The sequence below is a fragment of the Myotis yumanensis genome, unplaced genomic scaffold (assembly GCF_028538775.1).
Source record: "Myotis yumanensis isolate MYYU_CA2020_CCGP unplaced genomic scaffold, mMyoYum1.0.hap1 SCAF_1, whole genome shotgun sequence".
NCBI lineage: Eukaryota > Metazoa > Chordata > Mammalia > Chiroptera > Vespertilionidae > Myotis > Myotis yumanensis.
The window spans coordinates 214,540,822-214,567,057 of record NW_027223752.1 but is presented as its reverse complement, the minus strand read 5'-3'; the positions used below and the strand labels follow the sequence as shown (position 1 = coordinate 214,567,057).

General features: G+C 43.8%; 1 protein-coding gene across 14 annotated transcripts in view; it reads left to right on the top strand.

Moving 5' to 3' along the window:
* LIMCH1 (LIM and calponin homology domains 1) overlaps positions 1 to 26,236 on the top strand; it is a 311,990-nt gene that overhangs the window by 245,401 nt on the left and 40,353 nt on the right. For 8 of the 14 annotated variants that reach the window (XM_070397561.1, XM_070397527.1, XM_070397553.1 and 5 more), the window contains 5 exons: positions 10,076 to 10,111; positions 14,746 to 14,872; positions 16,327 to 16,484; positions 16,654 to 17,062; positions 21,153 to 21,371. In XM_070397561.1, the coding sequence (XP_070253662.1) occupies positions 10,076 to 10,111; positions 14,746 to 14,872; positions 16,327 to 16,484; positions 16,654 to 17,062; positions 21,153 to 21,371 (949 nt within the window). Of the gene's footprint in view, positions 1 to 1,405; positions 1,649 to 2,198; positions 2,529 to 4,423; positions 4,543 to 4,651; positions 4,761 to 5,204; positions 5,466 to 10,075; positions 10,112 to 14,745; positions 14,873 to 16,326; positions 16,485 to 16,653; positions 17,063 to 21,152; positions 21,372 to 26,236 lie in introns of all 14 variants that reach the window. The other 6 variants (XM_070397570.1, XM_070397534.1, XM_070397544.1 and 3 more) reach the window with 2 other exon arrangements.

Below are 26,236 nucleotides of genomic sequence, written 5' to 3'. Positions count from 1 at the left end.
CAGAAGGCTCAGTCTTTGCGGTTCTTGTTGGCAGGCCTTGTAACAAACCATTCTAGGAGGGCCTTTGGGGAGGGATCAGTTGTTGCAAGAGAAACAAAGACTTCTGGATAACTGACCAGCATCAAGGCTTATTGATGGGGATCAGCAACTTGAGTTAGGAAAAGGAGTAGCTTTTGTATCTCCCTTTTTTCCTTTCTCCTGCATGCAATTTTAATTCCTGATATTTCCAGCTTCATTTGTCTGTTGTCATCTGACTCTATGTGTAGGGACACAGTTCTGGGTCTGGGAGCCCATGACCTCTCTAGAGAGCATCAAAGAACTGAGGGAAAACAGAAGGCTTCCTGGTGGCTCTTTGCTATGCCCTTCCTTGATCCCCTTTTCCAAACTAAAAGTAAATAGAAAATTCTGTGGCCTTTCTGTTTGCCTTGGTTCTGCAAATACATGAAGTCATCCAGGTAACAAAAGAATACCTCTTGGTTTTCTGCCTTGGATGATAGATTTTGAAAAAGCAAATAGCCCTATTTATGTATAATTTTTAGATTTCTGTCTCAAGAAACATATTTAGTTGGAAACTGACTTTTAATATGATAGGATGTTTATGATAGATAGATGCCACAGCTTTGGTTTAAGTTACAACATAGTCAACATCAGACTTCTAATGTTCACTTCCTAGGAGAACAATTGAAACTCTCAGTTTTAGCATTAATAGTAAAAGCAAACAGTTATTAACACATGAAAGAAATGGGTATTAACATCATAGATCAAGGAAAAGAGGATACACTCTATTTGTTCAAGTTGACGTTAGCCAAACCCAACTAATGCTATCAGGAAGCAGAGACTGAGTTATAACATGGAAACTTTCTGGTCAGAATGGACTAAAACACGCTTTCTGGCAGTTGTGGGTTTGTGGTTGAGATGTTTTAGTATGTGAACAACATTCCAGCTACCTCCAAACTAATGCTAGGATTTGGATCATGCAGAGCTCCTTACTAACATTTTACTGGTGCAGTAAGAGATAGTTCAAGAGGTCTCAGGGATTCATTCCATCAGAAAACTTGACTTCATTACGGTAACTTGGATAGCGTGGGAATTAGGCATCACGACGGACAAACCAAAATCTCATTACCGCCCTTAGTAGTCTTCCAGCGAGCCCTGGCTTCTCTTCCTAAACTAAACTAGAGACCGTCATCTGATGGGAAAATTTCCTTCTCATTACAGAGTCAAAAGGGCAAGGTAGGCGAAAGTAATCAAGGCTCCAGTTGAATCTGTAGTTTTTAAGAAAGGGAAAGGTTCTTCCATCATTTCGTTCAGCCTCTGAATTTCCACGCTTGACAATCTGTTTGTCTGCTCCCCTTCCTTGAACTTTATTTTTCCGATGATGTGGGGGCCTGGATCAAACTGACAGAAACCAGGGTCAGACAGAAGAGCTGACGTCGGGAGTGACCTGTGCTATGCGGGCTCAGGGGAGTGAACGTGCGGAAGAGGGACTCAGGAAAGTGCCGGATATTTACAAGGACGACCTGGCCCAGCGGAGAATTCAGGGCAGGCTGGCCCCTCACCGCGAGGCTCCGAGCTTTGTCAGCGTCTCCAATATAACAGAAGCCGACTTGGAGACGTGGGAGAGACTGAAAGTGTCAGGCAAGGCGAGGTGTGTGTGTTTTCCTTAGTTTTCCCCTGGCGGTGCTGTTGTTGAACTTTGAAGGAGTTGAATGCCTATCCTTCTATCATTTTTTTATTTTCCTGGCTGGAAATACTGAATGCCTCTCACAACACAGAGTATATTCTGCATGAGATGAAACTTATTAATACAAAAAGTTGCAAGCCTCATGGATGGAAAACCTCCTTAATTCAACCAACGTATTGCGAGCGGTTATTTTGATAGGCTTGTTTGCTATAAGGAATTTAAACTTGCTTTTTTAATAACTTGACTATTTCATCATCCCTAAGGTTTTCTCATGCCATCAATTATGATGTTGGAAGTGATGTTTTGAAAGTGATAGATACTTAAAGCCCTATTTACCTAAACAAGACAGGGATCATTTTTTTCATTTGATTGACTAATGGAAACGTAATTCTGCTCTAGCCAGAGAAGTATTTTTCATATATCTAGTACTTAAAAAAAATAACAACCACAACCACCTCTTACTGACTTGTACTTGCCTTAGAAAGCTTTAGAACTTATTTCCGGTTCTGACTAGGGATGCCGATGTTGAGCACATCTGTGCCCCTGAGCCTTCACCGGAAATCACAGCAGAAACTGCCAGCCGGGACGACTTTGCCAGCCGCAAAGCAAGGGCCTATAAGAAAGCTTCCGGCCCCAAGCAAAAGTTTGTGCACTTTGGACCAGTGACAGAGATAGATCAGCAGAAATGGAAGCGGCTCAGCATTGGCAAGGCCGGGCCTAGGGAGGAGGTAGAAGAAGTCATCAGTCACAGCCGCCAGGGTCAAACGGGCTCTGTGTCCCCAGCCTCAGCGGCCACGCCCAGCCCAGAGGAGGACCAAATGCCCAATCCACAAAATGACTGCAGGTATTTTTCATCAAACATGCGCAAGGCGATCTGCATGGGAGTCGCTGCTGCTTTTAGAGGGCTTGCTGAAGCACATTAAAGAAACCTCCAGAGACAACATAGTTTCAACAGGCTTTTTGCTGGTTAGCAGAAAAGTAATGTTAGCGTGTCACCCCGGGGAGAAGCGTGTGCGTGAATTTCAATGGCAGGCGTTCATTTTGATTCTGTTGTCACCAGAATCATGGCCCGGGAATGTCAATAATCTTGGCAAATGACCCTTTTCCTTCAGCTACATGAAGCACTATTTTATTAGTTGGAAATGCTGAATGAACCACATGGAATGTTTTAATGATATCCCTGGGGTTTCTTCTAAACACGTATTGATAAAAATCAGGTTTACCTATAACTTCCCTCTTTGCTCGCCCCAAGAGGGAGGAAAAAATAGTTATCAGTATCCTAAGTTCAAAATTTGGACATCTAAGCAGACACACAAAAAACGTAAAGGTCTCCTCCCTCCCCTGCTCAAAAACACTATGCGATAAGTCTTGAGTGAAAAAAGACTCCTCTCTTGGGGGTTCCTATGGGTCACGCATTTCTTTGGATGCGTCACCACCCAAATTTGTGAAGGACCACCGGGGAAAATCGCTTATAGGCCTGTTCCCAGCTCTCGTCTCCACTGGAGGCCTTCCAGCTTTAAGTTCCCAAGCCCTCTTTTGGGGACTCAGTTCTGTGCGCTGGTCTCTCTTCCATTAAGCAGGTAGGGGACACTTGTAAGACTCTTGATCTCCTGGGAACCGCATTCCACCTGCATGATAGGAGCACAGTGAAGCTCTGCATGGCAGGAGGAAATGCTCAAGACATTCTCCTTGGTCCTTGAAATCCAAAGGAAATAGTAGATCAAGCATGTCAAACTCATGGCCCACAGGCCGCATGTGGCCCACAATGCATATTTTTGCAGTCCAGCCAATATAATGGTATTTAAGAAATGTTTTAATAACAATTTTGTAACTTAATTTTTACAATATCCTTTTATACATAATTATTAATACTGAACAACAATATTTGCTAATGACTGATTGCTATAATCGTGTTGCATTCATTTCCCTTATGCACCTTACGTGCAGGTACACTATTTCTATCGAATATTTTAGCAGCCAATTGCAACATCATTCGTCTTGGACTGAGTTGTTTGGTGTGTGCAACAGGAAATATTTCGCTTTCGGAGAACAGGAAAAATAGGTTTATTTGCATTACACTTATTAATTTGTGCAGTTATTCAGTGTCTGATAAGTTATTGTTTAAGAAAAAATATTAATTTTTATTAAAATGTTTTATTATTTCATGTTAACAATTACTCATTTATTTCAGCCCTTTGTATTCAGCATGTCTCTATCTAAATAAACCTATGTTTCTATGAAAATTGAAGCTTTTGTTTTTTTTGCGGCCCACATAAACCTAAACCTTGTTTATTTGGCCTGTGTAAGCCTTTAAGTTTGACATGCTTGTAGTAGATGATCCTTGACAGACAGAGGGGTTTCTTTGATTCCATACTGTGGGTGACACCATGGAGGAGAACAGGCTTTAGCACGAAATAACCAACCAGAAACACACAGTAGGGGTTTCAGAAACTGAGGGCGACCTGGGATGGAAGAGTGGGAGTTAGGAATTAATGAGAAATTCATCTTTGAGTCCTTGACTACTGAAGGGCCGTCACTCAACCCCCTTAGGCTTTTCTTAGACCCTTGCCAGTGTCCACATTGCATTATCTCAATTTGCATAATGTCATCTTTACTAACTGGCTTTTAGAATGAGATCAACTGAACTCTCTTAATCTTTCGTCCCAACGGCTTTCATTGTCTCCTATCATGACTTTTTCCTCTTCTCTCTTGACACCAATGCTACTTGATTATCAACAGAATAGTGAATTCTGGCATAGATGACTATTGCAGAGGGGTCTCGCAGCTGGCTCCCGTGCTGGAGTCCCAGGAGGAGCATGTCAGCAGTTTGGGCACGTGCCCAGCGAGGACAGAGGAAGGTGAGGAGCCACGATTCTTCCCTCCCTGGGAGGTGAAGGATGACAGGTGGGGTCGAGGCCTCTGGTGTGAATTCTTTCCTCGTAGTAAAGCTGTCCTCTTTGGCTTTAGTTACATCCAAACAGCTGCCACAGGATGGCAAAGAAGAGAGAGGAGTTGCTCAAAGAGATTCTGAGATGCCGCCAAAGGCTGAAAGATGCGAAGAGAGCGGCCAGCCACTGTGAGCGCCTTGCCTGCATTCCAGGGTGTGCTGCCTCTGCTGTGTGTGGCTTTTGTGTTCCCAGAAAGCAGCTTAGAGCCACAGGATGCACTTGGTGACTGATGTGATGTGGAGTTGAGTCGCTGAAAGGAATGCTCCCCTCCCAGGGTCACAGTTCCGCTTCCAGTGCCCCCTCTGGGTAGAGATTGTAGCCTTTGCATGTGGTTGGACACTGGCCAGATTTTCTTCTCAGGATTTATGAAAACCAGGAAGGGAAACCCCTTCCCATGTGAGTACCAGTTGCATGGTGGAGGCCCACGGTGTTAATCCTCAGTGGCTGTGCGTGCTGCTGTCTCTGTGGACATTGGCTCCTTCTGTCTTGAGTTAACGCCCAGTGAGTGATGCTACTGAACGTATCTTTAGCAATAAGTGGACTTTGACTGGCTGGACTGAATGTTACCCTAGTTCGTGTCCTCTGGCCTCTGAATGTGAGGCTTCGGGGAGAGAAGAGAGCTCAGAGACGATGACAGCTCCTGCCTGGAGTGGCAGTGGACTGAAAAAACAAAGAAAGCTGCATGATTCCCAAAAAGATGACATGATGGCCAGGAGAACTGGGATGTCTCTTAGACACAGTGGCTCCAACCCAAACCAGTTCCTTCCGGTTCCATTTGCAAAGCAGCAGGAAGTGGAGGAATCTGCCAAGGGCCTACCCACGAAAGATAAGAGGTCAGAAGATTATCCTGTGCCCTGTTTCTTGTGACTTTGTTTCTCCCTTCTGAGCCTTGATAGATGCTTTGAATACGTTTATTAATGTGTTATGGTACAACAATGCCACTTACTTGCTACTGCTTACAGCAACGGAGTGATAAAAAACTGGCCCAGTCTGCTAAGAATTTGTTTTCCTTTTTTTTGCATGTAAGCAGGTGTGGAAAGAATAGTTCAGTTGTGAGTTTTTCTGTTAAACTTTCTTTTTTTACTCTCATCTGTGTGCACCCTACATGAGAAGCTCTTTTGTTTCTTCCCAACTCACATAGGAACCTTTGGGTAAAGGGGCTGAGCCTCTTTCTGATCTACTTGATTTCACTCTGATTCTAAGAAGGTCTTCCAGCCCAAAGAGGATGCATGCCACTTATAAAATCTGTGAATTAATGTCAACATTAGGAAACAGTGTTTTCTAGACGTGGCACTTCTGTGCTGTGTTGTAACTTGATTTAAAGTGAAGAATAGGGAAGTAATAAACCTGGGTTCATGATCTGGTTTAAGGTCCTAGAGCAGTGGTTCTCAACCTGTGGGTCGTGACCCTTTTGCGGGTCAAATGACCCTTTCACAGGGGTCACCTAAGACCATCGGAAAACACATATATAATTACATATTGTTTTTGTGATTAATCACTATGCTTTAATTATGTTCAATTTGTAACAATGAAAATACATCCTGCATATCAGATATTTACATGACAATTCATAACAGTAGCAAAATTACAGTTATGAAGTAGCAACGAAAATAATTTTATGGTTGGGGGTCACCACAACTTGAGGAACTGTATTAAAGGGTCGCGGCATTAGGAAGGTTGAGAACCACTGTCCTAGAGGTTGAAGCTTCTGTTGCTATTTAACCAGAGTAATAGATTTGTGGACCGTCTGATCAGTGCAGGGCAAAGCAGTGGGGGTATTTAGCATAATTGTAAGTTCCACTATAAAGCCTTAATGGCAGTGGGACAGAGGGTGCAATGGGGAGCAGGGAGAACCCTAAGTATTCCTAAAATTTTAAAATTAATATCCTAGCCATCTTTGCCAACTGGGTTTCATCTGTTTTATTATAATTCACTCTTCTGAGTTGCAATAATAATACTCTAGTGCAGCCTTATTATCACACTGGCTTCAGGGAGCAGGGGTAATACTTGTGCTCTGCTTGATGGCTGGAGAGTGCTGTTTAGCCTTTGCAAGGTGTGTCTGCTCCCTCTAGCTCACCTTCTGAGAATTCATGGGTAGACTGAATGGATGTTAGCTCCATGCCTGATGTGGAAGGTAAGTAAGTGAGTGGCTTTCACTTGGATGTCGAATGGTTAGGGCTGGTTAAGACTGGTCCACCAGTCACTCACTTTGTAGGTGCCCTGTCATAGCCTGGCCCTGGATCCATGGGCTACTGTAAAGCAAGTCAGAATGAAAGGGAGGGAGGGAGGTCTACAGCTGCCTGCATTCTAGGTACTTTCCCGTTTACTATTCGCATAACCTTTGAAAGTAAGAATTTTCACCTGCATCCTCACCTGACCCCATGTCTGCACAGCTGGTAATTATAGATCCAAGATTCAAACCCAGCTCTTTCCAAGTGGAGAGCCCCTGTCCACTCCAGCGCCGATGCACCAGAGTCTGACAAATTCCCTTGGGAATTCATTGTCCTTACAGCACATTTATTGAGTAATTGCTGTCTGTAAACTACACTGTGCTGGGTGCTGGGGGATAATCTTAAATGAGCAAAAACCCATTTTTCCCTCTCACTTCAAATGAAGCGTGTGTTAGTTCACAATATGGAAATATATAACCGCCAATTATTAATTCTGAAGGGCTTTATTAATTCTGAAAGTTACACAAATGCAAACAATAGGTGCATAGAATATTTCATTTATCTTTCTAAGTACCCCAACCCTCACAATGAAACTTTATTAGTTGCTTTTTTTTTTTTTTTTTTTTTTAGGATGCTTATACCAACTGTGATTTATTGGGCCAATTTTGTACCTCATAGCCTATTGACTCACCTACTTTGCATTTTAAAAAATCTCTTTATTATTTTTTAACCTACGTTTACATTTACATCTCCCATAGGACAACTGGGAAAGCCATTTCGAGCCCAAGCTCTAATTATCTTCTGCTTAATAGCAAAGGCAGTTCTGCTTAAATCGATGTCCACTAAAGCTGATAAATTAGTCTAAGAGGAAATTCCTTAAATCCACAGTGGATAGTAAAGGGAAAAAATAAGTTTATCTTCGGAGACTATGCTATTCTTTTCAATTTCCAGACCATCCAATACATAGTCAACAAACACTTATCGGGGGCCTAGTCTGGTCACTCCTCAGGGAACCCCAAGAGAAAAACCCCTGCCTTTATGGATCTTACATTTTAGCGTCCATGTGCATTTGTGGGCAGAGATGTCATGAAATGCTGTGTTTTGTGTAGAGGCCATTTAAATTCAAATATATCCTGCAGCAACCACATAGCTGAACCTCTAACAAAATATGCTAAAGAAGCCAAACTCAAAGGAGCACATACTGTATGGGCCCATTCACAAGACATTCAACACTAGTGTTCGGGTCTGCTCGGTTTGTGAAAAATCATTGAGGTGTATGGTATGTGTACGGTATGTGTACTTTCTGTATGTATGTTATACTTCAATCAAACATTAACAGAAACATTCAAATAGAGACACAAAAATACATAACCAACTATTATTGGATATTTCTAGATTAACCATCTGTTAGGAATACATTCTCAGCTCTTCCCCATATATAATTGAGAAAACACTATCCTATATAATAAAAGGCCAGTGATCAGAAGCATAACGAGCAGAACGACCACTCGACCAGTCACCGTGAGGTGCATTGACCACCTCTCAGTCCCTCCCCCCTGGCCTGCAGGGTCCGATCACAGCATGACAAATGGGGAACCACTGTGAACGAAAGTGAGTGGCGAGTGGCGGCCGAGGGACAGGCTGCGATCAGGGAACCACAGCGAACCTGGGGATGGTGGCGTTGCAGGACTGGAGACTGGCGAGAGGGCAGAAGATGGCCCTGATCACAGGCGAGGCCTAGGTACCCTACCTGCACGATTTTGTGTGCTAGGCCTCTAGTATTTGAATAAGTCTATTGCAATAGGCCTATTAATTCCATGGGAAATATGTATCCAGTCTTCAGAATTAACACTGCTTATTCATTCTCTTGATGTGCAGAAATCCACCGGTCATCTGCTTCAGTGTCGTGGTGTTTTTAGAAAACTAAGTGTAGTAGGTTAGATTTTAGCACCTTTTAAAACTACCTGCTGGAGAAATGGAAAAAGAATCATACTACCAGAAGAGAAACATCCACAAACCCTTTCCCTGTCTTGTTTTTTGCCGGGACAACAGATACTTTGGGTTTCGCATTGGTGTGGTTGCCTTCACTATGAATGAAAATAGTTGTCATTGAATGAAAACTTCAAGAGTGATAAAAGCATAAGAGGGGAGGGCGTTTGTGTGTGCATACCCATGTATTCTGGGGTCCTTTCTCTAAGATTATAGGAAGTGGTCTTTAGAAATTACTTTTTACCCTGTAGTAAACTGTTATGAAACTAAAGCATGGGATCTGGTCATTTTTGCTGAAAACCCCACAATTGAATTTATTGGAAACTGAAAGCAGGAAGTTTTTCTTTACTTAAATAACTCTTTATCCACCATCAGAATGCAGAGTGGAACAGCCTTTCAGAGCATAAGAAAGAACCTTCTCTTAAAATTCCCTTTGCAGAGGAGACAGCCCTGGTGGGAACTGCATCTTTAAAACGTGCTTAAAATATGCCCTTCTGAAGTTCTAATTTTGTTTTCTAACTTGACCTTTCCCTTTGCTTTATCAGACACATTAAAACTTAAAGTGTCTTTATCGCAGAGGGTACCTCTTTGTAGATCAAAATAATCAGAAGACTATCAAAGATTGTAAAAAACACTTTGGTGTTTCAAGTGATGGAATATCCAAGTCTGGTTTGGATTAAGGCTGCCCGTTTTCTAGGAATTGTGGTTTTTGTCAAATGCATGCAGAAGGCACTGATTGGGGTTCTGGTTGGAGTCCTGGTTTGCTTTCAGAAAACTGCAGAAAGGCTCTTTGATGTCATTTGTGCAAATGCATTAACACGTCAGGGACAGGGCCAGTAAGCACATGCTTCCATGTTGGGTGTCCATTACAGGTCACTAGGGCTGAACATACGGCATGAACAGCTTAACTGTTTGTGAACAACTCTAATGCAGGTTTGAGTGTTTAAAAGCTGCCTTCTCTAAACATTGTGGGTTGCACCTAAGTAAGCCTTTTGTGTTTATATTGAACAGATTTGTTTTTGTGTGGGTAGCATGGGGATTCCTTTCATTTCTCCTCTGTGTTTTAATACACATTTTGCATTCTTTAGAACTGTCAAGATGCCCCTTTCATTTGCAGAAGTTAATGAACATCATTAATTGTATAACGACTCTTTTCTTCCATTATAATCAGGGGGGAAAAACGTTTGGCACACTTAGCATTTCACCAGCAGTTTTTCTTTTCAGCTTGATTACAGCGTTAACCTTGTCTTTTCAATCCTCTAATTTTGTATTTGGTCTTATAGATACGGTCCGAGAACTCCTGTGTCTGATGACGCAGAGTAAGTTGTCTTGTATTCACAGGAATACATTACTAGCCTAAACTGCATGCCTTCCGTACTTACCACTAATGGAAATGCAATTGGTGCAACCATGAACCGAATAGCTAACCGACTCGTGCAGCCTCAAAAAGCACTTGAAGTTGGAATGCAGAACATATGTTCTGTGCAGGAGAGATGAATGAAAAAGCAACTAAAGCATGATTCTAATATGCAGCTGCTGCCTAAAACTTAACATTTGCTTTTCATAGACGGGGCATGTTAAAGTTGTGCTTGTTACCATTTGGATGTTGGTACCCTTTCTGAACCATGGGATTATTAAAGCAGAATTCTGCATTTGAATTTAAGTTTTGGTATGTTAGGGCTTGGAGTTAACAACGAAGCAGTCATTCCCGTGGCCACAGCATTTTCTTAAACTAAGAAAATAAATCCTAAACCACTAATTATGGTTTCAGAAGCCCAAGTTCCTCCCAGGTTGCAGTAATATAAATGTTGGGATGTCAGGCAGGTTCCGTGGCATAGCAAGGACTCAAGATTTAAAACAGGACTCGGGCTTCCTCTCCCTGCGTCCCCTCCTCTCAGAGACCTCAGAGACCCACTGCCCACCTTTGCCTCCCTCCACATTTTAGAAGAATCCGCATTCTCCCATTTGGGACCACATTGACTCCATTTCCAAAATGGACTTCACATACACAGAAAACTCTGAAACGAACATCCAAGGCGCAAGTTTTCTTAGCAGAATACTAGCTTCCTCAGATTGGAGTAACTTGCATTTTAGAAAACAGGATTAATACGTAATTCCACCATCAGTCGCCTGATGTCTTTCCTCTGTGAGAGGCCTTTTTCCTCCTCTGAGCCGTAATCCCCAGTCCATAGTGAGGAAGCCAAACGATGGTGTGGGACACACACAACTGTCCTCTCCACCAGTGACAAGGAGAGTTCGCCCAAATTTACTGTTTCCCAGTCGTGCTTTTTCCTTTTTCGTGCTCAAGATGTCAGCTTGGTTTGTCCTGTCAGCCCCAAGCAGTCTGCCTCCAGCACCACGGATGTCACTTTCCAACGTGTGACCTCTCATTGCTTCGTGGCCTGACATACGCAGCATTCACGTCTCACAACCGAACCTGAACCCAGCCTGAGCTTGGCTGATGGCATGGAGTTAAGTCATCTATAAAATTAAGCCCTGGTTATTACTCTTAAAATCTGCAGTGGCAATATTTAACAGTCACTGAAAGGAGGATTACATAAGATTGATGGGCACAACATGACTTTGAATTGGTAGAAAAAATATTTTGATAGAATGGATTTATTCTTCGTCAGTGCAAAGACACCGTGCAACTTGCCTGAGCGAGATCTCTGGGAAATCCTAAAGGTGAAAGAAAAGAGCCCTATTAAAGAGCTCTTGGATTTTGCCTGTCCCTGAATAGGAAAGCTCACCCACAGAAGTTAATGACTTTTGTAGAGGGGCGGGGTTGGAGACTCCCTTCGCTCCTTCTCTAAATTTACAGGGAGCAGCCTTATGGAATAAGAAGGGTAAACGGAGCTTCTTTTCCAGACGGCTTATCTAGGACTATCAGACGTACCAAATTTCCTTCTTGGAGTAGACACCATTCACGTGAAACCACGTGAGGAACAAAATGAAAAGTTTATATGGGGATTTTATTTTTTAAATAGAACGTCATACTATGTTTCCTTTAATACCTCACTATCTCCCCTTTTCAAACATGTAAGGGCAATATTGGCACGGGCTCTACTTATTCATAATTGACACATTCTTAAAATACAGCCCAATCAAAAAAAGATGTGCCCTCAGGAAAACCCAGGTCAGGGGCAGACCTACCACACAGGCAAACAGAAATTTCCGCCGCCTGGCAAGCCAGGAATGTTTCCGTCTATTTAGTTTCACCTTCTTGCCCTTTTTCTCCTCCTCCCCCAACACGCTCCCCACCAGCAGAGCACTGCGCTGTGAGAGCCACAGGCCATCTTACTCTTAATTCCCTTACCTTGGACTTGGCCCCGAAACAATTTCCCAGCTCCCTTTGAGGCAATTTAATCCTGCCACGCCCCCCTCCCTCCCCAAATGCCAGCCCACCACCAAGAGAGACTCCCAAGCTCTGCAGCCAGGGTCCCTTGTTACCACAGCCCACGGCTTATTGTGTGAAGAAGCACAAGTTTAGTGCAAGTCACATTCATGTTCTGGAACCTGGGCTTCGTCAGGGTCCCCCACCCCATCCTTAGATACACCCTTCTGCATTTTGGAGGCTAAGTCCAACTTCTAAACTAGGGAGCATTTTCTGAATGGTGACTCAGCCTATTTTCTGTCTAATATTTTCAATTCTCAACTTGCTTAGTTCCTTTTTTTTTTTTTTAAATGTCCTAAAGACATTGCTCATAGTTTTGCTGTTTCCTTTTTGGCCAGTTTGCTGGTATTTCTTTAAAAAACAAAACAAGTCTGGGAAAAATACTGCTTCCTGGCATAGAAGAGGGCAAACAGAAGTTTCTCCTTTAATTTCACTAACCAGCTTTTGGCCACATTTGGGCTGCGGCAGTTAGAACTTCATGATAGGACAGAGGTAGGAACCCGGACAGAAGTCAGAGCTGAAGGCCTCGCTCTTGAATCTGTCTGTCTGTCATGTGAGGTAGGCGATTCCCAGTCTTGGCGACGGCTGCCATATTTTCCCTGGGTTCCCAGAAGAAGACCTGGCTGTATGGCCACATATTGTGGCCTAAACCAAAATTCTGCCCTTTAGAAATTATATAAATGACAAAGTCAAAGGAAGGGACCAGCTTTCCCTCCCACAATCTGCCACCTACTGAATAGATTACAAGAGCGTCCCAGCTCAGAGAGATTTTTATCTGCTAAGATCTTCACAAACACTGAATTGCTTTAAAAGATGAACTGACTAAACCGAATATATTTAAAGGTAAGATTTTTTATTTTTTTTTTAACTCTGAGAGGAGGAATGCGATGAATTCCAGTCTCTTTCTGAAAGCCTACTTAAGTGAATTTTGGTCCATGAAGTTAAAAAAAATATATGGGTTCTACTTTTCTACCTAACTCTGCAAATTCCTAAATCTTTCCTAAACATAAATAAATAAGGGGACACTCGCAGTCCCTCCTACCTCTGGAGGACTCCAGCTTATCTGGAAGGCGTGGCTCCCACAATCAACACTATCCACTGACATGTGGGGGCGGCTCCACAAGGTGGTTTGTCACATCTGAGCTAAAATAAAAGTTCTCTGTGGTCAGATTATTAGGATACTCTTGGGGAAGACAGATTGTAAGTACAGTCTTCAGTTTTAGCTCTCCTAGGTCAGATTTAAATTGTCCAACATCGAGAGAGATTCATTGTGCAGATGCATTTTGAGTGGCTTGAAGGGCAGCTGGGCAGTCACTGCATTGGGGGTCACGTTCCCTCCCAGAGCGCTGCCTGCTGAGGAACCCGGGCATCCGGCGATGCTGCCTGCTCATTGCCTGGCCCTGGCGAAAACTATTTTGGGCATCACTGATGATGCCTGGAATTAGCTGGGGTCTAAATGCATGGCTTTTCTTCTTCTTTGTGTTACTCTGGCTTCAACAATGGACTATCACGGTCTCCTGTTCTTCGAGTGAACTTTAAAGGGCCCTCCATTTCTGGATTTGGGGACTGTGGAGCCCACGTGGTCCCAGAGCTCCTAGTTTCTCTGAGAGGGAAAAAGAAAGAGAAGGGAGGACTTTGCTTTGGTTTTTATTTCTGTTTCCATCTTGCTGCTTAAGCTTCTGCTGGAACAAAGCTCTATGTAAGCATTACAGGAAAGACCTCAGGGTCTAGCTTACCATTTCATAAGCGCCTATAAGAATATATTAGGGTTTTAAGTGGTTTTCCCTATATTTTTTCTTTTGAAAGAGTAAATTCAGAGGTATCCTGACAAAAATGAAGTAAAATGATTCTGAGAATCTTAGGATACAAAGTATATAGTGATTTTTATATTTTATTCCTTAATCTTAATATAAAATACCTTATTTTCTTGATTCCAAGATTCCATCAACTGCACTATCAACTTCAGATTTATAGAAAGTAGAAATAACCACATCAAACACACGTACATCACTCATGCGCAGTTGTTGGATGCATCCACAATTCATAACCTAGTGCAGTATGAAAAGATGGGTGTCTTAGACTTAAGGCCGTGTGATTTTTTTTAATGGGGAGATTGCCTCAGTTCATGTAGAAAGCATTTAAGCCAGGTCTTTACACAAAGAGCATGTACTGTAATGACGTTTCTCCTGGTGGAACGCCACCCTCCTTCTCCACAAACTCCCCAAGCTAAACCTTTCCATTCTCTTTTTTTTTTTCTAATACATTTCCAAATGAGAGAAACCCGGAGCTTCGTATACCTTTTGTAGCTCTTCTTTAAACATGCTTCGGCACCTACTTGTATAATTATATTGACCCCTGAAGACAAAGATGGTCACAGTTTGGCTTTTGCGGCAACAGGAGAAGCGGTGGGGGCGCTGGCGTGCACGCTGCTGGCTGAGGGCGAGGGACAGTTTTCCGAGCGAGCGCGGTAGCGCCCCCACGCGGCGGAGCGGCCCAGAACGCGCAGAGCCGATGGCGCTGATCCCGGTCCATTTTTGTCTCCGCTCTCTCCACACTCAGGAGCACGAGTATGTTTGACATGCGGTGTGAGGAGGAGGCTGCAGTGCAGCCGCACAGCAGGGCCCGCCAGGAGCAGCTGCAGCTGATCAACAGCCAGCTGCGGGAAGAGGACGACAAATGGCAAGATGTGAGTGCCGGCGGGGCGGACAGCGGGAGGCTGCCCAGCGCTGTGGGTTAGGGGCCCTTTGAAGCAGAAAATCCGGTGGGGTGGGTAGGCCTGGATTTGAAAGCCATGCAGGGGAAGGGAGCATCTAGAGGATTTCAAACAGGGGCACAGTAAATGCGGGCATGAACGGAAGGTTAAAATAGCAACATGAAGGGTGAGGAGTAAATGACAGACAAATAATCCGCAAGTATCCTAGGGAGAAGGGTGGCCACACAGGAGGGGGCAACCCTCGGGAAGCAACTGGCACGAGATGTAGAACTGAGGAGGCACGTCTTCTGGGATTATATATTTGATATTGATGATGATGAAAACGACAATTACCAACATTGAAAGCGTATCAGTAACAGGCACTATTCTAAGTGCTGTGCATGGAATAATTCTTTAATCCTCTTAGTAACTTGATGAGCCAGCAACTATTACCATCGTCCTCAATTTCACAGATGAGTCCCAGGACAGCTGAGTCACTTGCCCAAAGTCACACAGCTAGTGAGTGAGAGAGCTAGGGAGGGAAGGCTGCGGAGTCTGCCGGGGGGCCTTGAGATTGTCGGGGAAGAACTTAAAGGTAGGGATGAGGGGAGGGAGAGTGGAGTATTTCATTCAGTCCTCACAGAGCACTCCAAGATAGCCGTTGCAAACCTGACTCTACCATTAGTCAATTAATTGTCATGATAATTGTGTCTACAGTGTATTGAGCACTTCCTATGTGCCTGGTACCTTATATGCACTGTCTCATTTAACTCTCACAGTAAGCTTGTAAGAGTAGGTGTTAATCATCCCTGTTTTAGAGATGAGGAAACTGAGGTGCAGAGAGGCTGAGAAGTGTGACTCCAAAGCATGGAAGAGAGAGAGCTGGGATCATGTCCCGAGCTGCAGTCCCATCCATCTGACTCCAGAATCGTAACTCTTGGTCCTTAGGCTGTAATTGCCTGTAGGTTTTGTGGTGAGGTTGTTATAAGGATCAGAAAAATTAATACATACAGAATCAGAGTTTCTCTGAGACCCCAAAGCTGATTTCTTTCTGCCTTTTCTTTCTTCCCTGAGGGCATAGTGTAGGTCTGTGGTTAATTCCTACCATTGTACTGTCAACAAGTCCACTCACAATGCAGAAATCATAAAAAGCAAGAAATGACGTTTTTTACAATCCCCTGTGAGGCAATACTTTAACGTTTGGAAACTGCCATGGGATATGATTGCAGATTTCACATTGCCATGTTTAAATCAACGTGCTGCCCTGCTCCGGGAGGCGTCCTGCCTTCGGGGCATTCCTATTCCAACCAGACCTCCACTGGATTGGGTGGGAATGCCCTAGCACGGTGCCTGGCCCATAGTCAGTGCCCACTAAACTCTGAAAAGTAGAAATGGAATTTTAAAAGCCTGAAAAATATGTTTTATCTCCGCCAAACCCACCCCCACAGGACCTGGCTCGGTGGAAGAGCCGTAGAAGAAGTGCTTCTCAGGACTTAATCAAGAAAGAGGAAGAAAGGAAAAAAATGGAGAAATTAATGGCTGGAGAGGATGGGACAAGTGAACGGAGGAAAAGCATCAAAACCTACAGAGAAATTGTTCAAGAAAAGTGGGTCCTTTCTGTTGTTGTTGTTGAACGTACAATATTATCTAGATGCGTTTTTGCTAAAAATTGTTGGTTACCACAGAGGCTCCTGTGCTGTCTCTGCAGCTCCCTGCAGTTTTTGTGACTGTCCTTGACCTCTGTATTGTTTCTCTCTCCCATGCCCATGCTGCAGAGAGCGGAGAGAGAGGGAGCTGCACGAGGCGTATAAGAACGCGCGGTCCCAGGAGGAGGCGGAGGGGATCCTGCAGCAGTACATCGAGAGGTTCACCATCAGCGAGGCTGTCCTGGAACGCTTGGAGATGCCAAAAATCCTGGAAAGAAGCCATTCAACGGAGCCAAACTTCTCCCCCTACCTGAACGACCCCAACCCCATGAAATACCTGCGGCAGCAGTCACTGCCTCCCCCCAAATTCACTGCCACTGTGGAAACCACCATCGCTCGTACCAGCATCCTGGATGCCAGCATGTCAGCAGGCAGTGGGTCTCCAAGCAAAACTGTCGCTCCCAAAGCAGTGCCTATGCTGACACCCAAGCCTTACTCCCAGCCCAAGAGCTCTCAGGAGGTTCTGAAGACCTTTAAGGTAGGGTGAGTCCCTTAGGAGCAGAACCCATGCTGCACTCCAGGTAGTAGGTGGGAAGAAGCCTCTTGCCTCAGGAAAATGCAGTTATTTTCTTCCGTCTGCAAAAGAAAATGCAAACAAAACCAAAATGTGTTCACACTTACAGTCGTGACGTTTACGTGTCTCTGAGGTTTGGCTTGCAAATGGTTAGGGCAGTGGTCGGCAAACCGCGGCTCGTGAGCCACATGTGGCTCTTTGGCCCCTTGAGTGTGGCTCTTCCACAAAATTCCACTTGCGGGCTCGCGTACAGTGCGATTGAAGCTTCGTGGCCCATGCGCAGAAGTCGGTTTTCGGCCTGGGCGAGTCTATTTTGAAGAAGTGGCGTTAGAAGAAGTGGGGGGTGTCGGTCGGTTGGGCAATGGTAGACTCGGCGCAGGCAGGCCACGGGATATGCAGCGCGGGGGAGGTACATTGTTTTGAGGTACTTTGGTAGAGGTCGACCCCTTCCAACTCTCCCATCCACACTCGTCTATCTGAAACAAGTATACAAGATGAGTGTGGATGGGAGAGTTGGAAGGGGTCGACCTCAGTCAATGTACCTCAATCAGATTGAGGATGTTTTTAGCAAAAGCCAGCTTAGGAGTACCCTAATTAAGTTAATAACAATGTACCTACCTATATAGTTTAAGTTTAAAAAATGTGGCTCTCAAAAGAAATTTCAATCGTTGTACTGTTGATATTTGGCTCTGTTGATTAATGAGTTTGCCGACCACTGGGTTAGGGAGAGATGGTTCCCTCCAATTCCTGCTGTTAATATTGATGGGCTCCAATGAGATTGATGGTTGAGTTATTTCCATGAGCAAAGTCTATTTCCTAACTTGATATGATGGCATGGTCTCTCTGTATTAGCTTTCACAGGCCCTAATTTAGTAACACCCTAGGTATCTCTAACTATCTGGAGGTATTGCCAACCCTTCAAAACAAAATTTTAATTGCCTTTGTTTAAATAGAAGTGTGTACAGTTACATCTCTTTTAGGGAGTAATTGACATTACATCCAAAAAGATGGCAACAGTTGGAAAAAAAAATACAAGGAACACATGGAAATATGAGGATGTTCTTAGTCCTGGAATGAAATGGGTTTTTGAAATATTTTTAAGTGGAAAGAAACTAGGTTGTTGGTTGGTTTGTTTTTTTTACCAACAAATATGTAAAATAATGTTCCAGAACCAAAGAACGTATGACAAGCAAACATCTTTTCACTTTCTCAAATTCCAGTGTTTTCCCTCACATCATGAGGAGGCACTCACCCTTTGTCTTAAGCTCTGTTGACTACAAAGGAAAGTCAGTTCTCACTGTCCCTGCACGCCACATGGGTTGGTAATCGAAGACAGCGGTGGAATTCATCACTAGCAGACATGGGCATGTGCCTGTGAAGAAAGTTTGCTTAACCAAACTAATTGAGCAAAGTGCTGCTTGCTCTCTTCCTATTGAATTTCAGAGGGGACCAAACCACACTTCCTGAGTTTTGCTTAACTCACTCTTTAAAGAATGTCTCTTTAAAACCTGTGCCTTCGGCTTTGATGACACAGAGGAAAACGTCGAGTCTGTTTCATCTGGGTTGAATTGCGATGTTTGTCCCTTGAAGGGCTGGGGCTGTGTCTTTGTTGTTCACAGCTTCGTCCTGAGAGCCTGGCATAGGTACCCAGGAGGACACAGTAGGCATTCAGCGGGTGTTTATTGAATAAATACATGAATTTCTTTCCTGAGAAGATGAGTTATTCATCGTGCAGACTCATGCACGCACAGATAGGCACTCACCCCCATATGCTCGGCAGCTCACCCAAGCCCGGCCCAGCTCTCCTTCACCGAGGACCCCCTATGATGTACTGTCTCAATATTTCATGAAGAAGGGTTTGATGTTGCGGTGATTCAGAACAAGAGTAGGGAGAGCTGTATTTAACTTCCAAGGCATATGATTAGGTCATGTAGATGTCCACTTCTCTTCACTGATGAGAAATATAATCATTTAAACAGAAGAATTAGGCCCTGAGAAAACCCAGTTCCTTCCCTTTGTGGCAAGACTGGGTAGAGGCCTCAGGAAGAGCCCTGATGGAGAGCGGGATGGAGCAACTTGAATAGAAGTCCTCTTAAAGCTGGGCTCAGTCTTCACCATGTGAGCCCTTGACTCATCCCAAGCATGTCAAACTGGCGGCCGGCGGGCTGCATGCGAGTTTGACATGCTTGTTAGGCCTTAGCAGCTCTCAGCCTTATTCACAGCCCCACCACTGAGTGGGTGGACCCACTTGTGGTTAAGGGTAATACGTAAATAAATAGCTGTTACCAGATAATGCCAGAACAGAAGCTAAACAGTGCATGTGTGTGAGTGAGTGTTTGTGTGTGTATGTGTGTGTGTGTGTGGGGTGGGGGGGGGGGGGGGCGGGCAGAGATAAGGAGTTGGGAATACAGGCTCAGTTTCCCAGTACAACAGAATGAAGAGTAAAGGAAGATTAAGTGAAATAGTTTAAGGCAGTGTTTTTCTTTTCTTTTTTTAAATTGATTGTAGCGAGAGAGGGAGAAACGTCAATCAGCTGCCTCCTGCACACCTCCCACTGGTGATCGAGCCAGCAACCTGGGCATGTGCCCTGACTGGGAATCAAACCGATGACCTGTTCATAGGTCAATGCTCAACCACTGAGCCACGCCGGCTGGGCAGTTTTTTTTAGCCTGAAAGTTATCACCTATTTCTATGTTATGAAACCAATTTATTGGTTTGGAACCAACATTGAAAATAAATGAAGTATAATTGAATACAATAAAAAAATGCCTAGTATATCACACACAATAAAGGTCAACATTGTTTTGCAGAACTCTGGTTTCAGTTGTATTTGTGTGTGCTTAGTTGCGATTTAAAGTTCTTCCTTATGGAGTACAGACAATAGAGTATGCAAGCCACTGGCCTAGGTAAATAAAGTATAATTAACATCTGGCCTTTCATTGTTCCTCCTGAAAGATTTTAGAAGGCCTACTAATAATAATGACTAATATTTCCATACTTAAAATGGACAGGTACGGTTCTAAACTCTGGACATAGATTAATCCACAAAATCACCATAATAGCACCATCAAGGAGATACTATTATTGCAAATTTTGCAGCTGAGGGGTTGAGGTTGAGGATTACATGGCTGGTAGGTTGTCAAATCTGAGGCCCTTGAACTACAGAGCGTCTGCTAACAGTTATTTTACATACGGGCTCAAACCTCAAGTCAGAGACTTCCAGATGCCTCTCAACAAGCCCAACTAACCACCTCTCTGCCCCTCCTTTCCTGCTCTCACTGCCTTCCCTACACCCAGGTGCAAAACAAAAATATTTTAATGTGCATGGCTGTTTTTCTTGAAAAAAATGAGATTATAAAATTAACTGAAAGTAGAGATTTACTGTACTATAGCAAGCATTAGGTTCCCTGCCATCCATGATTGTGTCAAAAAAGTACCCATTTTCCCCTACTCCCCAGGATAACCTGTAAAATAGTCCTGATCTGTGGTGGGTTCTACCTAATTTGTATGCTAACCAGTAAAGAAAACCCTCAAAATTGTCGAATAACAGAACTTAAATGACAAATTACTGGAACCCAAATATGTGGCATGCATTTATACATATCATAAAGAGCTAATATGCTAATTAGACCAGATAGCTGAACGACCTTCCCAAATGTCCAGTAAGCGGGGCCTCGGGACCTCGAGGCCAGGAGGCAGCCAGGGTTGTGAAGGCCGAGCCCCTAGCATGAATTTCGTGCATCGGGCCTCTAGTTTATACAAAAGTTTCTGTGATTTTCTTTACTTTAAAATAAAAGCACACCCTAAGTTAGGTGAACGTGAAATATAATTTAATGTGAAGTGGCCTGAGAAGGTGAATTACCTTTTAAAGAACCCCTCCAAGATAACATTTATAAAAGCCCTAATTGCCAGAGCCAATCAAAGCATATAAGAGATGTTATTCCTTGGTGGACTATGATTATCAATGGTAATGTTGTCAGGTGATTCTGAATGTGTTATTTTGTTATTCTTTCTTTGGGGAATAGCATGTTTTTGTTCATTCTGGTTTTTATAGGTAGATGGGAAAGTCAGCATGAATGGAGAAACAGTTCACAGTGATGAGGTGGAGAAGGAAAACGAGCGTCCCACGGACGCACTCGTCCCCTCATTAACCAAATCCCAGATGTTCGAAGGTGTGGCCAGAGTGCACGGGTGCCCAGTGGAGCTGAAACAAGGCAGCAGTAGCATTGAGATCAACATACAGAAGCCAAATTCTATTCCCCAAGATCTGACGGTAAGAACCAGACTTTTTTTTTTTTTTTTCCTCTTTGGGATAATTCCATTGTGAATGAATCTGTTTTAAAAAGTAAGTAGGGCTTGATAATGACCAATTCTTTCTACATGGATTTATTTGCTAGGGCTGCCCTAGCAAAGTACCACAAACTGATTGGCTTAGACAACAGAAATTAACTGTCTCAGAGTCTTGCTGGCTAGAAATCCAAAAATCAGGGTGTAGGCAGGGTTGGTTCCTCCTTTGGCTGTGAGGGAGAATCTGCCCCGTGCCTCCTGCTGGCTTCTGGTGGCGCAGCAGTCTCTGGCACTCCTTGGCTTGTGGATGCATCCCCCTGATCTCTGCCTTCATCTTCCCAGAGCCCTTTCCTTGTGAGCGTGACCGTGTCTAAATCTTCCCTTTTTCATAAGGACACCCATCATACTGGATTAGGGGCCCACCCTATGGACCTCTTCGTAACTAGTTATACCTGCAACAACCCTATTTTCAAATAATATCACATTCTGAGGGACTAGGTAAGGGTCATGATTTCAACATATGAATTTGGAGTTGGGGAGGCGGGGGGAGGGGGTAGCACAGTTCAAACCTAACCAGTGGGTATAGTAGATGGTGTAATATAAAATATGAATAGGAAAACTTGTTGTCACATTTTTGGGGCCAGGTGTTGTAGAAAAATAAATCAATCTCTCATAAACCTTTTTATTTTCTTTCTGTTTGTTCAGGACCCCATCAGACTTGTTAATATAATTTGAAAATAACCGCTGCCCTCAGAACCTGGCTTTCCATCCTTGATAATATGTATAAAAGGGCAGCTTTCTTATTAATTAAAAAAACAAAAACTCGCCCTGGCTGGTTTTGCTCAGTGGATAGAGCATCAGCCTGTGGACTGAAAGGTCCCAGGTTCAATTCAATCAAGGGCCCATGCCCGGGCTGTGGGCTCAATCCCCAGTGGAGGGGGGATGCGGAAGGAAGCCAATCGATGATTCTCTCTTATCATTGATGTTTCTTTCTCTCTCTCCCTCTCCCTTCCTCTCTTAAATCAATAAAAATATATTTTAAAAATAAGTAAACAAACAAAAACTCATTCATAATCAAATTAAATTCAGAGTAATTAGAAGCACCATTGAATGGCCAAGCTGATAAATGTAGGCTAACTCAAGAACAGCAGAAAAGAAAACTCAAAAGAATATTGTATTTACCCCTTTGGCGTCTAAAATACTGTCAGGAAGATTTGCCTTCTTAGATTCCACACCAGAAAGGCTCCTGCTGATCAAACCCAAACTTCCACCAGCTCAGACGCAGGCCAGCTTTCGGGGTGCAAGCTGGACACTGCTCAACCCCATTTGTTCTCACCAGAGGCTGATGTCTGCAGTTTTAATTTATAGCCTTTGGGTTGGAATTCCAAAGGATGGGGAAAACTGTCACGATTTTTCCCCAGCGCCTAGAAAGGTTTGGTCATGAGGAAAACTTGTCTCCCAGCTCCAGGGCTAAGTAGATGAGATGACCCAGCTATCTAAGCCTTCCCCCTCTCCCCCCACGGGTATTCTTTTTCTTATCTCTGGCATTTGTCTTTTGAAAAATAAAATACATTTTCTTAGAGAGCTGGGAGGATGTAATTCCTCCCCACAAGCCCTATGAGATTCCAATTGGAATAGACCAGAATAATTTCCTCACCATGGCAACAGGTTCACTGGTCTCCAGGAGCAGGGTTTTATGATCCAGGCAAATGCTGAATCTCTCGACCTGGAATTTCTTTTGACTTTTCCTGTGCATGTTACCCTCTCTGAAGAGTTCTTACAAATCACTATGAGATGAAACACTGAGTTCTCCTAGTAAGAGTCAACATTAGCTTATGCTCTTAAATTTTCTTTAAATATGTTTTCATTGATTTTAGAGAGAGGGGGAGGGAGAGAGAGAGGAACATGGATTGGCTGCCTCCTGCACAACCTCTACTGGGGATCAAACCCACAACCCAGGGAGGTGCCCTGCCCTGGAATCGAGCCAGCGACCTTTTTGGTGCCCAGAACCATGCCCAACCGAGCCACACCAGCCCGGGTGACTTATGCTCTTACGTTTAAATGAGAAGTTCCCCAAATTAATTAGACATTACAGTGTTGGAATTGCTTTTCTGGGACAGTCATTCTGTCCTTATTTCTCTTTTGCCACACTTCCTGATGAGCGTTTTCTAAGTCCCCTTCAGAAACCTTTTCCATTCCTCAGTTTGGTTATCCTGTCTCTCAGGTCGCTGGCCCTTTGCACGCACTGTCGAGCACAGCTCTTTCTCACTGTGCCTTGGAAAAGCAATCGTGTAAGTGCCACACGTGTCCCCTGACACTTGCCATATCACAGAAAGACACGGGGCTTACTCAGGCCCAGCAGATGACCTACAAGAGCAAGTCCGGCAGGCCTCTCTCCCGGTCACCGGCTCTGCCCTCTGACCATGTTGTTGTTTGAGTTTGGAAACCCTCCCCCTGGCTGAACAGGTTTCATTCCTGACAGAAATGAAAGGAATAGGTGAAGAGAGTAGATGGCATAAGGCCTAAACTTCCTAAAGCAACTACTTAATCTCTCTTGTTCTAAGCTTTTAACTCTTGGAGCGGGGGGCGGGGGGGTGGGGGGGGCACGTTAGCTATCCTGCAAGGAGACTATGGCCTTAAGTACATGACTCCTAAAGCAGAAGAAAGGGGGGTTTTGTGTGTTTGTTTTTAGAGCAGTAAAAGCTCCCTTAAAAAAACTATGCTCATTCTCAATAATTACTAAGTTTCTTATTTTCAATGGTCAAAATAAAAAGAAAATTGCCTGTTCTCTTTCAATGCAACGCATTTTCCACTTTAACGCGGTTGTGCGGCTAAACTCTATAAGGGCAAAGAGAGGATGGATTGAAAGATTTCACATTGACTGCGTAGCCCCCCCCAAAACATCTTATTTTAAGAGAAGCAAAATGAGGTGATCTGAAAGAAATCAGGTTATTTCAGAAGTTTATGCAGTTTATAGCAAGGCAGACCCAAACAAAACGGTGGCCGTGTGAACTTTCCCCTGGAAACCGGCCTGATGCTGGCAGCCCCGGGGGCAAGTCCAAACTTCTGGAAACGCCTGCAAGTCTCTCCTCTGTGTCTCTTCCTTGGAAAACTGCCCAGTTTGGAGTAATTTCTAGTTTAATAAACCCTAGTGGTTCCAATGGTCATTTATTTTCCCTGTCTCTAGTATACTTTAGGCCCCTGAATTCACTATGGCAGGGCCTCTCTCTTTATGTTCTGGGTAGATAACTACTGGGGTGTATCTATTAGACTCGAAGCCAAGTTGTTAGCTGTACTGCATTAAATGTTGGCTCATTACTAAAACACTCTTCATGCTTACCTACAATTTGACACCGAAAGTTTCCCATCCAGAATGTGTTGTTCCAGAAGACATTTTAAAAGAATCCCTTCTCCAATCAAGCTGCTGCTTATCATACTTCCTTTTCCATATTCCAAAGAAAGTGTTTCTTGACTGTGTTACAGCCAGTTGGTATTCTTATCAAAACGGTAGGATTGATTGGTGATGGCAAAATACAGTGACCAGCTTGAAATGTGGGGCTGCTTGGGCTTGATACCAGCTTGGACCTGGTTTGCTGTTTCTAACTCATTTGCCCTATACTGTGGGGCTGTCAAAGGAATACTGTTCTTCTTTTTAAATAGTGTCTTTCTTCCAAAAACTGCATTCCCAACAGATACACTTTTTACAGAGAAGTAGCCTCACCCACCACTAAAATGTCACAGTTCCTTCAGGGCGAGCTGGAACTAGTCAAAGGGCACAGCCACAGTAGGCAGGGGCATTCATTCAGACCAGAGCAGCAGAGAAGGGTGGCCCTGGACTCCAGGAACACAAGAGTGTCAACCTCCTGTGCCAACAGGACCACATTGTGCGACATTATGTCATCACTTCAGTTTCCTTCTACCTCATCTTTCTCATTGGAAACTCTTGGAACCACGGCTCTCTTACTTTAGAAATAGATCATAAACTAAGTTAGGCTTGCTGTCATTGTTATCATTGTTACTCTGTTATGTCTACTGATACCAGCAACTCCAGATCACCCTCCATTGAGTCATCTCTAGGTAATGAGGTTGTGATGGCAATGACCTTGCCAGTGGTTGCCTGTTCACGACAAGGACCTACTCTGTGCCACATTTTTGAAATAGAAAGAGAAACTCATAAACTTTCTGGGAAAGCACTTTTCATAAAGCAACTAGAAAAGTATATAAAACTACATCTAAGTGCTAGGGTCAAAAGAGTAGAAGGGATGTAAGATTGCAAAGAACAGGTAAGATCATTACGGGTTGAGGTTTGTCGGGAAGGTCTTATGTGGGATGTGGATTTCTTAACGGTAAGTGTAGGATTTGCATTGAAATGGAGGAGGGCAGCAGGCCATCCCATATACTGGGAATATCCTGCGATTCCCGTATTCCACATGTTGGCATAGCAGAAACAAAGGTACAGACAGTGGTGAGGAGCCCACAGGAGGGGATCATGGGGCTGAGAGGTCATGAGGGTGACTCCAAGTAGAGGGACAGGTTTCCTGTCTCCTCCTGCTCATCTCTGAGATAGCTCCCAGTGGAAACCTAACACTTTTTTTCTCATTTTAAAATATTGCCTTCTGTAAGGAAATCGTGCCATAGCACAAATAGACTCCTAGAATCCAGGATTGGAAGAGAATTTGGTAGGTCTTCTAATCTGAGAATAAATTTATCTTGTTCGGTGACCTACATAAAGATGTTTTATATCTCCCTCAAAGCTATTGCAGTGTGTTCTTGATCCCCTGTACATTGTATTTGTGCTTGAATCTCTTCCTTCCTTAATGGTACAAAAAAATGGCCCTTTCCTAAGATGCC